This window comes from Panicum virgatum, chromosome 3K (assembly GCF_016808335.1).
Source record: "Panicum virgatum strain AP13 chromosome 3K, P.virgatum_v5, whole genome shotgun sequence".
Classification (NCBI taxonomy): Eukaryota; Viridiplantae; Streptophyta; class Magnoliopsida; order Poales; family Poaceae; genus Panicum; species Panicum virgatum.
Window position 1 is genome coordinate 3042097 of NC_053138.1, and position 17170 is coordinate 3059266.

The 17170-nt window shown below is 47.0% G+C and overlaps 2 protein-coding genes across 2 annotated transcripts; one reads left to right on the forward strand and one right to left on the reverse strand.

Annotated features, from left to right (window-relative positions):
- The first annotated feature begins 5407 nt into the window (after positions 1-5407).
- Positions 5408-7936, forward strand: LOC120696804 (60S ribosomal protein L3-like). The gene is made up of 6 exons (XM_039979807.1): positions 5408-5543; positions 5664-5773; positions 6213-6323; positions 6554-6858; positions 6948-7357; positions 7465-7936. Exons 2-6 carry the CDS (start codon positions 5689-5691, stop codon positions 7721-7723), a joined length of 1170 nt encoding a protein of 389 aa, XP_039835741.1. The 5' UTR covers positions 5408-5543; positions 5664-5688; the 3' UTR covers positions 7724-7936.
- A 5775-nt stretch (positions 7937-13711) lies between these two features.
- On the reverse strand, positions 13712-17152 carry LOC120696805. Its single transcript, XM_039979809.1, has 2 exons — positions 16910-17152; positions 13712-15774 (listed from the first exon to the last, which is right to left on the reverse strand). The coding sequence occupies exons 1-2, from the start codon at positions 17021-17023 to the stop codon at positions 13951-13953; spliced, it is 1938 nt and encodes a 645-aa protein (XP_039835743.1). The 5' UTR covers positions 17024-17152; the 3' UTR covers positions 13712-13950.
- Between the last annotated feature and the right edge of the window lie 18 nt (positions 17153-17170).

Here is a 17170-nt window from a genome sequence, read left to right on the forward strand (position 1 = left end):
TGCAAGGTTAAGTTTGTAAAGGCGTTTTAGCAAAAGAGTAATATAATCATATTTATGAGTATATATAAAAAGAAGTGAGTTCAAATTTTAATGCTACCGGACACTCTGTCCGCAGTAGCCCACGGTACCCTTGCCGGACATTTCCAAAATCAGACCCAAATCCCATTTTAACAAAAAGTTTTTTAAAAGCTCTAAAACCGGCTGTCTAGTTCAAGGACTCTTGACCGTGAGCACGGCTATTCGAATAGTTTTACACTCTGCAGAGGTTGTACACTTTATCCATACGACATGTTTCGCTTTGATGCCAGTGCGTAGCTAGCGCGCATATACACAATTCCTTAGATGTGTCGGCAAGCTAACACGACAAAGCCGTTACATCAACCGGACCCAAAATATGCTACACGACAGACTGTAGTAGTGTCTCGGCTCCATACATCTGACCGGGTTAGCTACCCCGACACCGACGAGCTCCTCGAGCACTCGAGCGGTAGCATCCTCTCGGGCCGACTGACTTAATAAGCTAAGGCCAGTGCCCATTTAGTCGTATGGTTGCACTGTAAGAGCAACTCCAAGAGCTCTTGTATCTTGGGTGAGTTAGCTAAAAAAAGAAAAAGAAGACAAAAAAACTCCTATCCAATAAAAACTCTATCTACCTCGTCTTCTATCCTCGTTTTCTATCCAGAGGGTGGTGCTGGGCATCTTTGCCTAGCGCTGAGCGCTAGCCATTCTTTTTTGGATTTTGGAGAAGCTATTGGATTTTATCCCTTTTTTGCTAGCTATTTCATTTTACATAATAGCTATATCAAAATTTTAGCTATTCATAGATACAAGAGCTCTTGGAGATGCTCTAATACTTGACTAGAATCCTGCCAATTACCGGTCCTTAATCGATACAAGGTGGATAACTACATGACCGAACCATACAGGCTTGAGTCATATCTCCACTAGTCCCACACATGGACCCTATTCCGCCATATCTCTGGGTAACCACCACCACCATCATCATGTTCATTATGCTTTATAAATTTAACTCACACCTTTTAAAACAACCATCCTATTTTTCTCATTAGTAAATGATTGCATTTGATAAATAACAGTGAGTAATATTGTATGAATAAATCCTAAGCATTCTAGTATTATTTATTAAGGCATTCATCTAAATAGAGCTAATCATGTTTAGAGATAAATCTTAGGTTGTCAAGAAATAATCAGGATTTAAACAATAGCAAGGTATGGCCTTTCAATTGGGTATTTAACTACATCAAGCAGTAAAATATTTTAAGATTTCATATACCAATTGAATGCACTTTTAAATAGGCTTCTACGGGTTGTGTTTAAAAACTGGGATAAATATGATCAAAAGGGAAAAGGTTAGACTTGTCTTCGCTTAACAAATCGGTATATCAACTCGCGATACGCGTTTTGATTTCTGGCTCGCGGTACTGGTCCTCGTGCTCGCGGTACGTACTCCGGGCTCCTGCTTGCGCTATGAACCTCCTATCTCGCGGCACCAGACTCCAGGCTTCTTCTTGTCGTCGTTCACGAACTCTCGGCGACTAATACGCGGCACAAATCAAATAAACAAAGCATCCATAAATACAAACTGAACTTCTTAATTTATAAAACTAACAAAGACAGTTAGAGCTTGATTTTAGATAAATTTAGGAAGAAGAATCAGGCCAGATAGCATGCGGTGCTTACCATGCTTACCAAGAGCGCGATGAGCTCGTCAGGATGAGAGAGTGACGAGCAAACCCTTGCTCTAGCGGAAAAGATAGGGCGAGTGAGCTCGGGTTGGAAAGGTAGCGGTTGGAAATGAGTTGGGAGTGATGAAGGAGCTACGCAAATGCGCTTTTTATAGTCCAAGAGGAGGCAGAGGCCGACAACGACGTGACGGGGTACTGGTGCGAGAACAGAAACAACGCTGTAGTGAGAAACGGTGTTGTCGTCGTACGCACGACGAGACGGCAAAGCCGGCGGGGGCGGCAAAGCAAGATGGGGGCGCCGAAAGTTGCCGAACTGTGACGTGCGGTCTCATCGTGGGGCCATGCGGTCTAATTGTGGGGCCATAGTGTCGTAACGGGCGTGAGTGTGGTTTGGCGCGTGTCGCTCATTCGGCGAAAGGGAACGGCACCGCGAGGGGCACCTTGAGCAGGATATTGGCACGTGGCGGCGAAAGACTCGGTCTTTCGGCCCGGGGCGAAGTGGCCGCACGTGCTCGTAGTGTCCAGTCCTGGCACTCCAGGTCCGCTGCGCACGGTGGCAAGGCAGCAGCTAGGCAGGCCAGTGGTGAGGTGGCGCACGTTCAGGAGCAGGAAGAGGTCAGCTTGTTTGCATGGGTGCATGTATCATCGGTGGGCTGAAGCTTGGTCTATTAAGCTGCATGCAGACTTGCGTCGTGTGCCCTTTCGTGCTGATACCTGGGTCCATAGCCATGCGTGCTAGAGCAAGTGCTTAAGATAACTTGGTATGGCTAGAAGTCCTCCCGTGTTCAGGCTAAGCATGCTTGCTGGCTGCCATGCATGGTGCTGTAGCACCTAGAAGCTAGCAGGGCTCTAAACTTCCGTGGGAGGGAAACAAAACAGAGAGCTAGCATGCCAACGGAGTTCATGGGCTGGCGGCATGGCTAGGCGAGAGTAAAGCTAGGGCCTTTCGGCCTGGGTAGGGCACGCGCGTGCGCGGGCGACGGCATGGCCGAGGCCGCGCACGACCGCAACGCACGTGCGGTACTCCGGCAGAGCCGGACCGCAGCGGCGTCCGGCTGCAAGGGTGCGAAACGCGGGTGACGGCAGCGGGCTCCTGCACAAGAACATGGAACGGAGGTCCTAGACTCTACGGAGGGGTTATCGGTGGCTGTAGCTCACGTCGGCAGCACCAGGACGTTGAGAGCGGGACGTCGGCGCTCACCGTGGGTCGACGGTGTAGACGTGGCCGGCGTGATGGAGGCTTGCGGTTCAACTCGTCGTGGCCGCCGGCAACTCGGCGTCGGCGTCGATCTCCAACTCGACTTCCTTATTCTTGTGATCGTCGACGTCGTCGTTGCTCCCGGCAGCGGCTTCAGCTCGGCGTCGTTGTCTCGTCGTCGCGCGGTAGTAAGCAAGGGCGCAAGGCCATGGTTGGCAGCGTCGTTGTCGAAGCCGAGCTTGCCGCGGTGGTCGTCATCAGGAAAGAACGAGGCTCTGGTTTGTGCTGTGTGCGCGTGAGGAAAGCAGAGAGGAAAGCAGAGAAAAGGCACTGCTTGCTTGCTATCCTGTGGAGAGAGGAAATAGAATCGAACTGTTGTTTTTAGCATCTTGATTGCTCGATGGAGGAGAAATGCAGGGAAAGGGAGGCTGCTGTTGTCTACGTGTGCGCGTGAGTGGGCTGATCTGCTTGCTCTAGTTGATAGGAGGGAGTAACGTTCATGCATGTCCGGGTGAAAAAGCATGCTTGTCAACTGATGGACGCGCATCACGGCAGTAAGGTGGGCGGTGTTTCTCCCGTTGCTTGCTCGACAGCTCGGCGTCCTTTGCTCTGAGCGGTGTGGCCAGCTGGCGTGGACAGCGGCGACACAGGGACGCTCGGTGCGGGTGGAGTTGCGGCGCGGCGTCGCATATGGGCGTGGCACGGGAATCATGGGAACGGCCCCTGAGAGAGAGAGAGAGAGAGGGAGATGGCCTGGCGTTCTGTAGTATGCTGCTGTGCTTGCTCGGTGGAGAAGAGAAACCAGAGGGGGCGCTGGTCTGCTTGCTGCTCTGATTTTTGGGGAAAAGAAACGAGCAAGACAATTAAAGCTGTGTTTAGTTCGCGAAAAGATTTTGGTTTTGGTACTGTAGCACATTTCGTTGTTACTTGACAAATAATGTCTAATTATGAACTAATTAGGCTTAAAAGATTCATCTTCGTGCTAATTAGTTAGACTACGTAATTAGCTATTTTTTCAACTGTATTTAACGCTCTATGCATATGTTCAAAAATTCGATGTGACGAATACTGTTGGAAAATTTTTGAGAACTAAACCCGGACTAGAGAGCGTGAGATGCTACTGATGGATTGGAGGAGGTGTGCTGCCCACAGAGAGAGAAAGAGAGAGAGAAAGAGTGAGAGAGCAGGAGGTAGGGAGCGTGGCGTCGCCAGACTCGACAGCGCACAGTGGCGAAGGATGACGAGGACGGAGGCTGCGCTGTGCTGCGGGGTGACGAGGCGCCGAGGAGCAGCGCTGGCCGTCGGTACGCGAGGTCGTACGCGGGCGGCGCGGAATGGAGCAGCGACCAACAGAGAGTGCAGGCGTGCATCTTCCGTGCGTGAGTGCTGTGCGGCTAGTTTTGTCGTGAGGTAGGAAGCTTGTGATGAGCTGGTGAGCGTCCGAGGCGAGGGGAAACGAAGGGGGCGCTGCCAGCATGCTCCGCACGGGAAGGGCACTGAGTTGGTCCCACCGGTCAGTGAAACCAGAGAGAGTGCGGTGTGGCTGTGTGGGCTTGCTTGGTTTGTTTGTACTCGTTTGGGATTAGCAGGCCCAAGTGTCAAGCAAGCTCATGATTTGGTGTAGGAAAGATTAACTTGTGGGCCTTACGTGCAAGAACAAACTGGTATGCCATCACGTGAACAGGAGCATGCAAAAGAGATTGATTTTTCTTGCAAAAGAAGATGAGTTCAAAAATTTTGAAATTAGATTTCAAAAATGAATTTTGAATTTAAACAAATTTTTATTTATGTGAGATTTTGGGCTGTTACACTTAATGTATGACGTTAGAAGGGGGAATAAGTTTCTGATTTCACTTTCTCTTTTTATAAAAGGATTAAGAAACAAATTAAAAATAAGCAAAAATAATGTTTTTTTAAATGATCTTCAAAATATTGAATTCTTTTTTGAACGAGTTTGTTTGTTTGTATTTAAAAGGTGGACAATGTTATTGTTCACCTATTATATTAATAAAAAAACAGCAGTATGCAAACGACTAAACGAGGATGGCTTGTATAACTTTTTTGAGAGGGACTTGTATAACAACTGGTAGTAAGTGTGTGTTTAGTTGGTAAAAAAGTTTGGATTTTGATACTGTAGCACGTTTCGTTGTTACTTGATAAATAATATCCAATTATAGATTAATTATGCTTAAAAGATTCATCTCATGCTAATCAGTTAGACTGTGTAATTAGTTATTTTTTTAATTACATTTAATACTCCATGCACATGTCCAAAGATTCGATATGACGGTACCAAAAAAATTTAAAAACTAAACGGGGCCAAGAAAAGAAAAAAAATCTAGCTGCCACATCCATCAGATGATCAGAACCCACGTGGCACGACCCATGTACAACACGATCCGGTCCAGTTGGTGCCTGTGCCGGCTCGGCCCTATAGTGCCATTCTTGGGCCATTGTGTGGCACAGCGTGCCGGCCCGGATAAGCCCTGTTAATGGCTCGCATGTCCTCCCCATCCCACGCGTCCCCCATATATACGAAAGGTTGCGCTTGCACCCAACCCTAGTCCCCTCCAAGCCTCCCCCGCCGCCGTGGCCGCATTCCATCTCTTGCCGGCGCGGCGGCGACGAGCACCAACCAGGTATATGCCCTCCCCTTCTCTTCCTTAGTTCCTTTCCTGCTGCGCGAAACGGGAGCATCCAGCATCAGCCTGTGTACACCGATCTAATTAATGGTTTCATGGGCGCTCTGATTTCTGCAGGTAAGGAAGGAGGAGTTCGGCGAGGATGTCGCACCGTAAATTCGAGCACCCAAGGCATGGGTCCCTCGGCTTCCTCCCTAGGAAGCGATCCTCCCGCCACCGCGGAAAGGGTACGTGTGCTGCCACACCCATCCATTTGTCCCTCGTCCGGTTACTTTGTGTTTTCGATATTGCTTGTTTTTGCGATCGGGTTGTGGGGATTGGGTAAGAACTCCTTGGGCTGTCTCGTAGCTTGTGGCTTGTGCTGTGTACCAGTACTCTGATTGTGTCATGATTTCACTTGTTGGTTGTGCGTTGGGTAGATTAAGGAGATTGCTAATTGAGTAAAATTGCTGTCATGTTCACACTTTGGTGGTAGTTTATGTCATTGTTTGCTGCAAACATTGAATGTGGAAATACGCTGTTGTGAAATTTAGGTATTTATCAGTGGTTCCAAATGGATGTATGGTCCTTTCTCTAATATATTTGTTTACTTGTTGCTTCTGTGCAGTTCGATTAACAATGGGCATGATAATATGTGTCTGATGTGCCAATTCTCGTTTTCTGCAGTGAAATCCTTCCCTAGGGATAACCCGAAGAAGCCCTGCCACCTCACTGCCTTCCTTGGCTACAAGGCTGGCATGACACATATCGTGCGTGAGGTTGAGAAGCCTGGCTCTAGTAAGTAAACTCTGTCAGAGGAAGCAGCTTCATTGAAATGTTCCCTTAAGAAAACAATTACCGTTGTTTTTTGGGTAATATAATAACCATCTGACAAAGAAACTCAAGAATGCTACCTGATTAATTTCTATCCGCATATCTGGTCCTTAGTTTTCCAAATCAAATCATTATTTGTTTGTGGTATGGGCTAATGGGCATGAGATGTAATCACCTTGTGTGATTTTGTGCAGAGCTGCACAAGAAGGAAACTTGTGAGCCTGTGACCATCATTGAGACCCCTCCTCTTGTCATTGTTGGAGTTGTGGCGTACGTTAAGACCCCACGTGGTCTGCGTACCCTCAACTCTGTCTGGGCCCAGCACCTTAGCGAAGAAGTGAGGAGAAGGTTCTACAAGAACTGGTGCAAGAGCAAGAAGAAGGCCTTCACCAAATATGCCCTAAAATACGACAGTGATGCAGGCAAGAAAGAAATACAGTTGCAGCTTGAGAAGATGAAGAAGTATGCTTCAGTTGTCCGTGTTATTGCCCACACTCAGGTGATATCTCCATCCACTGTCATCGCAGCTCCGTAATTTAGTGTTTTACGGTGTTCTGTTCTCACATGCTCAACTGTTTCTGATTTCAGATTAGAAAGATGAAGGGTTTGAAGCAGAAGAAGGCCCATCTCATGGAGATCCAGGTTAACGGTGGCACCATTGCAGAGAAGGTTGACTATGGCTACAAGTTTTTTGAGAAGGAGGTGCCGGTGGATGCCGTCTTTCAGAAGGATGAAATGATTGACATCATTGGCGTCACCAAGGGTAAGGGGTACGAAGGTGTGGTCACCCGTTGGGGTGTCACCCGTCTTCCCCGCAAAACCCACAGGGGTCTCCGCAAGGTCGCCTGTATCGGTGCTTGGCATCCTGCTAGGGTGTCGTACACCGTTGCCCGTGCTGGTCAGAATGGATACCACCACCGGACTGAGATAAACAAGAAGGTTTACAAGATCGGCAAGGCTGGACAGGAAAGCCACGACGCCTCAACAGAATTTGATAGGTAACATTTTCTTGACTATTTTCAGTTACATGTGGATCCACGATCATGAATATGTTGCTTCTGTTATTTATAACAGTACTGATTACCGAATTTGCCAATGTTTGCAGGACTGAGAAGGACATCACTCCAATGGGTGGCTTCCCCTACTATGGTATTGTCAAGGGTGACTACCTGATGATCAAGGGGGGCTGCGTTGGCCCCAAGAAGAGGGTGGTGACACTCCGCCAGTCCCTGCTGAAGCAAAGCTCACGGGTGGCGCTGGAGCAGATCAACCTCAAGTTCGTCGATACCTCATCCAAGTTCGGGCACGGGCGCTTCCAGACCACCGACGAGAAGCAGAAGTTCTATGGCAAGCTCAAGACCTGAGCTGCCGTTTGTGTTGTCAAAGCAAAACATAGTACCAGATAGTGTTCAGTTTTTTTTCCTCAGTTTTGTTGGAGATATTCAGGGAACCGCAGTTTTGCAGCTTTTTTTATTTTCAGTTATAGGATGGTGTACTTGTGCTCCCTGTCAACACGATTGTTTACTCGCCGTGCGTCCTGATAGATTTCCTTTGCTGTTTCCCTGCAGCCATCGATATATTACCACTCTGTTTGGTGCGTCAAGTGGTTAAGGCCCCGTTTAGTTTCCAAAAATTTTCACTTCCCCTTTAAACACATGTATGAAACACTAAATGTAATTAAATAACAAAACTAATTACACAGTTTGGATGTACACGACGAGACGAATCTTTTGAGACTAATTAGTGCACGATTAGACATAAGTGCTACAGTAACCCACATGTGCGAATGATGCGGTCAAAGGCTTCAAAAGATTCGTCTCGCGGTTTCCAAGTGAGTTCTGAAATTAGTTTTTTAATTAGTGTTCGAAAAACCCTCCCGACATCTAATCAAACATTGACGTGACACCCAAAAATTTTCACCAAAACAAACTAAACGCGCCCTAAATGCCAAAACCTGTGGTATAACGACCCTAGTTTCAAAGAACGAGCACTGCTATTAAGTACCAACATTGCAATGGAACTGATCATATTTGAAATCCCTGCTATCAGCCACAATTAAGCAAAATCTTCTACTTGCATGTTCGACAATGTATGAATCCCATATAGCGACAGCTATCGTGCAAAAGATATAGTGAAGACATTAGCCATCTGAACTTCGTGCAAAAGATTAGGACGAATCGCACAGCTCTCGACAAAGTATTAATAGATCTGTTATATCTGGATGTTTTTCAACCATCCCTTTGCAATGGAGAAATACAAGTGGGGCTCAAATCAAGTAGGTAACCACCATGGTTAATATTAATTGTGAGCACATAAATACACTTACATGATCAAGCACTAGGTTAGAATCCCACCACTGAAGGAAACGAATTTTCTTTCTGTTGGAGTAATGGGCTTGGCCCATTACTTCTAAAGCATTAAAAGAATTTAAAGCCCACTATTAATGCTAGAGAATCAATGCTTAATTCCGTACCGGGAATTGAGGAGGATCTCAACCGACTTAAAAGGTGGACTTCGTGTACACCAATTGTGAAGCCGGTAAGAGGAGGACGGTGAACCACACGCGCGCTCGCTCGCCGGGCCGGGCCGTGGCCGAGGCGCGGTGCGGTGCGCATGCGCGGCCGGACGTGCTGAGATGAGAAGGATGTTTTGCAGTAAAGAGAGGCGCGGCCGGCCGGACGTGCGGTGCGCATGCGCGGCCGGACGTGACGGTGCGACGTGCTGAGATGAGAAAGATGTTTTGCAGTAAAGAGTATTAAAACAGAGGGTTAATGTCGTCACTAATGACCGGACATTGAAGGCTCTTTACGACGTCCACGTTCGTTGAACCTGAGGCACATTAACTGCCGCTCATCAAAGCCATTCATGATGTCCAGGTTCGTTGAACCTAAGGCATATCGTGCCTATATAAACCAGCACCCTCTCCTCTCATCCTCACTCATCTCAAGCACTCATCCAGGTACTCCTCTTCAGGAGACCTCTCCCTTCTCCCTCAGCTGCTTTCTGCCTTCCCCACCGCTAGCACTGCGCGCACAGGTCTAGCGAGAGCAGGGCCTCCGGAACCTCTGCTCGCTGAAGGTCATGTTCCCCACCGCTAGCACTGCGCGCACAGGTCTAGCGAAAGCAGGGCCTCCGGAACCTCTGCTCGCTGAAGGTCCTGCACGGGACGCGGGCAATTAGGTTTTTGGGGAGCGTCTTGACGCGACTGCTCGCTCCCTGAACGACTCCTTCGTCTACTTCCCGGCGTAACCGCTCGTGCGAACGACTACTTCGTCTACTTCCCGGCGTAACCGTTCGTGGGACTGCACTGCGAACATCTTCCTGCATCGACATAGTTCGGCTACTTCGAGCAAGACCAGTCGAATAGCATGTCTATTCCAGCTGGTAACGGCGCACCCGGTGCCTCCGGCACTGGTCCCGCCTTGGGGTACTTACTAAACCTACTCTGGTTTAATTCTTTGTTCATGCTTATTAGTGAAAATAACATGAACACATGCACATATCTTGTACACACATTATCACTCATCTATATCATGAAATTGATATTAATATTTGGAATTAAAATATACCGAAAATTGCCTAGATATCTGCGAGGAACATGGTATTATTCATGAAAGGACGCCTCCCTATTCACCTCAGTCAAATGGGGTTGCCGAAAGAAAGAACCGCACTCTAACGGATTTGGTTAACGCCATGTTAGATACAACGGGACTTTCCAAGGAATGGTGGGGTGAGGCTATATTGACTGCATGTCATGTCCTAAACCGTGTTCCTATAAAGAATAAAGAGATAACTCCATTCGAGGAATGAGAGAAGAAAAGGCCAACACTGTCATACTTACGTACATGGGGTTGTTTGGCAAAAGTGAGTGTGCCAATAACCAAGAAACGTAAGCTTGGACCTAAAACTGTGGATTGTATCTTTCTAGGTTATGCTATTCACAGCGTTGGATATAGATTTTTAATAGTGAAATCTGGAGTACCTGACATGCATGTTGGTACTATAATGGAGTCCAGAGATGTTACATTTTTTTGAAAACATTTTTCCCATGAGAGATGAAATAAGTTCATCTAGACAAGAGTTCATCGAGGATGATGGCTCTGCTGAGCCGATAAAACACAATGAACATACACTTGTAGAAAATCCTGAGGAGGATAACAATGATGCTCCGAGAAAGAGCAAGAGACAAAGGACTGTAAAGTCTTTTGGTGATGATTTCATTGTATACCTCATAGATGATACACCCAGAACCATTGAAGAGGCATATTCATCTCCTGATGCTGACTATTGGAAGGAAGCCGTAAGGAGTGAGATGGATTCTATTATGTCTAATGGAACCTGGGAGGTCGTTGAACGTCCTTATGGATGTAAACCGGTTGGATGCAAGTGGGTGTTCAAGAAAAAGCTTAGGCCAGATGGTACTATTGAAAAGTACAAGGCTAGGCTTGTGGCCAAGGGTTATACCCAAAAAGAAGGAGAAGATTTCTTTGACACTTATTCACCAGTTGCCCGATTGACCACAATTCGAGTGTTACTTTCCCTGGCAGCCTCTTATGGTCATCTCGTTCATCAGATGGACGTTAAGACGGCTTTCCTCAATGGAGAGTTAGAAGAGGAGATCTATATGGATCAGCCGGATGGGTTTGTATCAAAGGGTCAAGAAGGAATGGTTTGTAAGTTGTTAAAATCTTTATATGGTCTCAAGCAAGCACCTAAGCAGTGGCATGAAAAGTTTGATAGAACTTTGACCTCTGCCGGCTTTGTTGTGAACGAAGCTGACAGATGTGTGTACTATCGCTATGGTGGGGCTGAAGGAGTGATTTTGTGCTTGTATGTGGATGACATACTGATCTTTGGCACTAGCCTTAATGTGATTAAGGAAGTCAAAGAGTTTTTATCTCAAAATTTTTAGATGAAGGATCTGGGAGAAGCTGATGTTATCCTTAATATAAAACTGGTAAAAGAGATCAATGATGGGGTGATTCTTACACAGTCTCACTATGCGGAGAAGGTGTTAAGTCGCTTTGGTTATAGCGACTATAAACCTGTCTCAACACCATATGATGCCAGTTTAATTATTAGAAAGAACAAAATGATAATGCGAGATCAGCTGAGATATTCTCAGATCATTGGTTCATTAATGTATTTAGCGAGTGCTACAAGACCTGACATCTCGTTTGCTGTAAGCAAACTGAGCCGGTTTGTTTCAAACCCGGGAGATGATCATTGGAAAGCTCTTGAAAGAGTAATGCGCTATCTGAAGGGGACAATGAGCTATGGAATTCACTACACCGGGTACCCAAGGGTACTAGAAGGGTATAGTGATTCAAATTGGATTTCTGATGCTGATGAGATAAAGGCCACAAGTGGATATGTGTTTACACTTGGTGGTGGAGCTGTTTCCTGGAAGTCTTGCAAGCAGACCATCTTAACGAGGTCAACTATGGAAGCAGAACTCACAGCATTAGATACCGCCACTGTTGAGGCTGAGTGGCTTCGTGAGCTCCTTATGGACTTGCCGATAGTTAAAAAACCGTTACCGGCAATCCTAATGAACTGTGACAATCAAACGGTAATTGTCAAGGTGAATAGTTCAAAGGATAACATGAAGTCATCTAGACATGTGAAAAGGCGGTTGAAATCTGTCAGAAAATTGAGAAACTCCGGAGTTATAGCCCTGGACTATGTTCAGACGGCTAAAAATCTGGCAGATCAGTTTACAAAGGGTCTTTCACGAAATGTGATAGACAATGCATCTATGGAATTGGGCTTGAGACCCACGTGAGTCATTCTATAGTGGAAACCTGTCCTATGTGATCGGAGATCCCGTGAATTAGGATGGTGAAACAAACTAAAGTCTGACTGTGAGAAGAGAACCTTTGTGAAAAGGGCTCATTCCGTGTATAAGGTGCATTTCTCTTCTAATCTGTATGGCAGGTTGGCCTATACCTTAATGTGTGCCAGGTGGTTTCTTTTAAACAAATGAGTTGTTTTCTTGAAACAAAGATGTTGTCCTACAGAACATCTGAAAGGAACACACCTATATGAGTTTGACCACTGGTCATGGTCTATGAGAATTGAGTATTCTCTAGAAACTCATGAAGGGCCTAGAGTATGACTTATAAGCTCCAAACCGCGGGGATGCTTTTGCAGCCTAGTACCAGTGTAGGGCTCTGGTCAAACTTGTTTGCACAAAACTGGCAATTCAAGGCATAGTCCATTGCACAGTTGTGAATAAGTGTAGCCTTTGTCCTAGATGGAAGTTCAACTTAACAGTCTCTGTCGAATACTGGTATATCAATGAGGGAATGAGGGTATTTCTAGTGTGGCTTAAATTTCTTGGTGGGGATTGTTGGAGTAATGGGCTTGGCCCATTACTTCTAAAGCATTAAAAGAATTTAAAGCCCACTATTAATGCTAGGGAATCAATACTTAATTCCATACCGGGAATTGAGGAGGATCTCAACCGACTTAAAAGGTGGACTTCGTGTACACCACTTGTGAAGCCGGTAAGAGGAGGACGGTGAACCACACGCGCTCGCTCGCCTCGCCGAGCCGGGGCCGTGGCCGAGGCCGAGGCCGAGGCGAGGCGCGGCGCGGCCGGACGTGACGTGCCGGTGCGGTGCGACGTGATGTGCTGAGATGAGAAGGATGTTTTGCAGTAAAGAGTATTAAAACAGAGGGTTAATGTCGTCACTAATGACCGGACATTGAAGGCTCTTTACGACGTCCAGGTTCGTTGAACCTGAGGCATATCGTGCCTATATAAACCAACACCCTCTCCTCTCATCCTCACTCATCTCAAGCACTCATCCAGGTACTCTGCTTTCTGCCTTCCCCACCGCTAGCACTGCGCGCACAGGTCTAGCGAGAGCAGGGTCTCCGGAACCTCTGCTCGCTGAAGGTCCTGCACGGGACACGGGCAATTAGGTTTTTGGGGAGCGTCTTGACGCGACTGCTCGCTCCCTGAACGACTCCTTCGTCTACTTCCCGGCGTAACCGCTCGTGCGAACGACTACTTCGTCTACTTCCCGGCGTAACCGTTCGTGGGACTGCACTGCGAACATCTTCCTGCATCGACATAGTTCGGCTACTTCGAGCAAGACCAGTCGAATAGCATGTCTATTCCAGCTGGTAACGGCGCAACCGGTGCCTCCGGCACTGGTCCCGCCTTGGGGTACTTACTAAACCTACTCTGGTTTAATTCTTTGTTCATGCTTATTAGTGAGAATAACATGAACACAAGCACATATCTTGTACACACATTATCACTCATCTATATCATGAAATTGATATTAATATTTGGAATTAAAATATACCGAAAATTGCCTAGATATCTAACACTTTCTCCAGCGGCTAAGGAGACATTACATATACTATTTCAACCTCTTCTTTCAGAAATTCTCTTTCTGAGAGCAGGCACCAAAAGAACTCAAAGAGTACGCCAGCGCATCGATGTGTTCAAGATGTGATTGACCTTATAATCTAGCCCCCAGAAGACCCTGGTTAAGCTAACAAAAAGCCACCTGCCTCCATGAACTCCGGGTGGTGGAGCGTAGGGATGATGGATCCAATCAACGAGAAGGCTGCCTCAGATTTGACCCACCACCACACACCTAGGTGTTGATCGCCTAACAGGTCCCCTTATTGCTGGTTGCTTACCCACATCTCCACCCTTGGCACTTTGAAACTCCTCACCACCAACACTTTCATGCATGCATGTGGTCCTTTCATCATGCACTCCTAATTCCATTTTTGCAGCTGGAGCCTTACTACCATTGTCACCATATAATGAAACTCCAGCATTTTTTCTCTTATCACCGCTGCTCCTCTTTGTGTAACCTAGCTTTTTTTCTGCCTTCGCCACAAAATCATTCACACTGGTATTAGCAGTATTAAATGTCAATGGGTGAACTATCTTCAAGTCCTTGGCCACTGGTAATCTACACAACTTGGTCTCTAATTTTGCATTACTTAACAATTCATCACCCTCAAGATGGTTTCTCATCAACTGCTTTAGTGGAGGGAGGTCACAGGGAGCAGCAACTTGTTCTTCCTTTACAGAAGACACAAGCTGCTGATGCCTGCGAGTAGATGGTCTACCGGTCTTCCTCTTGTCTTCAAGCTTCTCTCCAACATGTGTTTCTTCCACCACAGTGGAGTAAACCTGAACAATTCTGTTCCTCAATGACCTGGTAACAGGAGCATCATTTCGAGGAACCTCCAAATTTGCAGGTAGCTCTCCATCTGGGAGCACATGTTCTGCTTTCCTCACCTTGTTTCCAGTGACTAGGGGCAATATCTCAGCAGCTGCTACTGAGTGTGATCTTGTGGTCCTGCCAGATTTCTGCACAGCAGGAACACAATCTTCACTGTTCCTCCTACTTCTTTCATTTTCTATGTCAACTGGTGACACTGCAGTGGCCAAATCTTGAACTTGAGCAGTCTGCTCCTCAACACCAAGTTCATCCTTACCATTCCGTACTTTACCCCTCCATCTCTTATTCTCAACACCAGCAGACAACAGAACAGCAGCTGCAGACAAGCTTGACTTCCTCACGCTTCCATGAGAAACTGCACCCTGAGCACTGGCAGAAATACCCTCGGTAATCTCCTGGGCCTTCCGCTTCCGCTTCTGCTTCCAACTATCAATAGCTGTTCCCACCACCAGCCCTTCTTCCTCAGTCTCAGCAGGATTATTCTGAGATTCAACTCCACTTTCAGGGCACAAATTTGTCGCCTCTGTCCTTGACTGTGTCACTGGATCATCTGCACCTCTCTCTCCAAAAGGACAGTGATGAACAGAACCACCACCAGCGTCACACTTCTGCCAACTACCCCTTCGGCTCACCACTGTATCAGGGCGTGCCTCTTCAGCCTTGGGTTTACCCCTTGTCTTCCTCCACTTGTTTCCTGCAGCCTGAGCATTGGCAGAAATTACCTCAGCATTCTCATGGGTCTTCCGCTTCCACTTCCTATCAATATCTGGTTCAACCACCTCCCCTTCTTTCTCAGCCTCAGCAGGATTATTCTGACTTACCCCACTAAGAGGACATAAACACACCGCTTTCATCGTGGACCACGTCACTGGGGCATCTGCTCCCACCTCTCCTATGACATCTTTATCAGCAGAATCACCACCAACATCATCACGCTTCCACTGGCAACCTCTTCCACTCACTGCTGCAGCAGGATGTATCTTCCTGGCTTTGCTCCTCCCTCTTCTCTTGGTAACAACTGGATGCAAAATCACCTGGGACCTCTGTCTTCTTGCCCTCTCCTCTGACTCTTCGTCCAATGCAAATCGCACCTTCTTGGTAGCACCGGAAGTAACACCACTAGCACTACCTCCAAGCCGCTTCAGACACCCCTTCGCCACCACCACCTCAACCACACTCTCTGCAGCAGCTGCGCCCTGCAACAAGGAGCCAAACCCAAAATCAGCAGAGATCAGGACAGAAGTACTACACTATTTGTTAGCGCTGCTTCCTACATTTAGAAATATTTTGGTTTGTCCAGAGGGTGGCATGTCACATCTATGAATGGAGAAGCAAACTCGGCACCTTGGTCACATTCTTCTTAGGATCATGCACGGGCCATTGTTTAGTGATTCTCTGATGTTTCTTTATCCAGCACCAGAATCGCAGAACACAGGTTGATGAAATGAGAAACAAAAGGGAAATGTACTACCTGAAACACATTTTTGTTGTTTTCTAGTATAGAAAGGATTGTGCATACAAACAGAGACCACAATATGCACACCTTAAGTCATTATGTCAAATAAGAAAAGTGAAAACGGCATGGGTTTTGTTGTTTCTTTTCTGAAAAGAGTAAAATAAACCATGAGTTGTAATTTTATTAATGTATTTTTCTTTTTTTGCGAAGGGGCAATCTACAAAGGGATACGCATGTGAATTGAAAGCTACTGGTTTGGTCATCTCTAAACATAGAATTTAAGAAAACATGTCTGACTTGTGATATTACGTAGGCACAAGTGTACAGCAACAAGATAGAACATGCAGAACAAACGTTCTTGCTGCGTTCTAATAGGTAATTCACCTCCCATTATTGGGGCAAACGAAATCAGCAACCATAATCTGTTCTGTGGATCCACAAATCTTCTCATTGAGCCATGCGTGCCATCAAGCTGTGCTTAGCTGACTGATGCAAATGAAGAGACCGATACAAAGGAAAAACCAAAAGATAGTTCAGCTGCTCTTAACTCACAGGGAAACTGTTTGCAGCCTGCAGACCTACCATTGCCATGGTGACAGTCCAGTCATTGCCACTTGGGCACTTGGGCTCATTTACGTAGATGACATGGTTCGCTCAATGTTTTCAATTTAAGTACTGTGATGGATTGCACGCACTACGCAAGTTTTGATATCCATGGTGCGTTTTAATCTTTCTAAAAAAAACGAAATGACTAATTCGCCCCACTTCTGAAAATATAGACCCCCCCCCCCCACATATACGGTCAGGGAATCTCAAATTTTCTGCAATGAGGTACACTACACAGGAGGCAAGAGCGAGGGTTTTGGAGGCCGTACCGAGATGGCACCCGCGAGGCTAGCGGCAAGGTCGGCGTTGGAGCCGCGGGTGGCGAGGCCGTGCTGCCGGCAGAGCTCCAGCAGCTCCCTCCGCTTCATCGCCGTGAACTCCATCCACCCGCCGGTGAGGCTCGGGTCCGGGTCTCTCCTGAATCGCCGCCAGGATCGACGGATTTTGGCAGGGGAGCACGGGGAGGGGGAGGGGGAGGGGGAGGGAGGGACCCAGACACGCAGTGGTTGGTTCGATGCCTATGGCTTGAC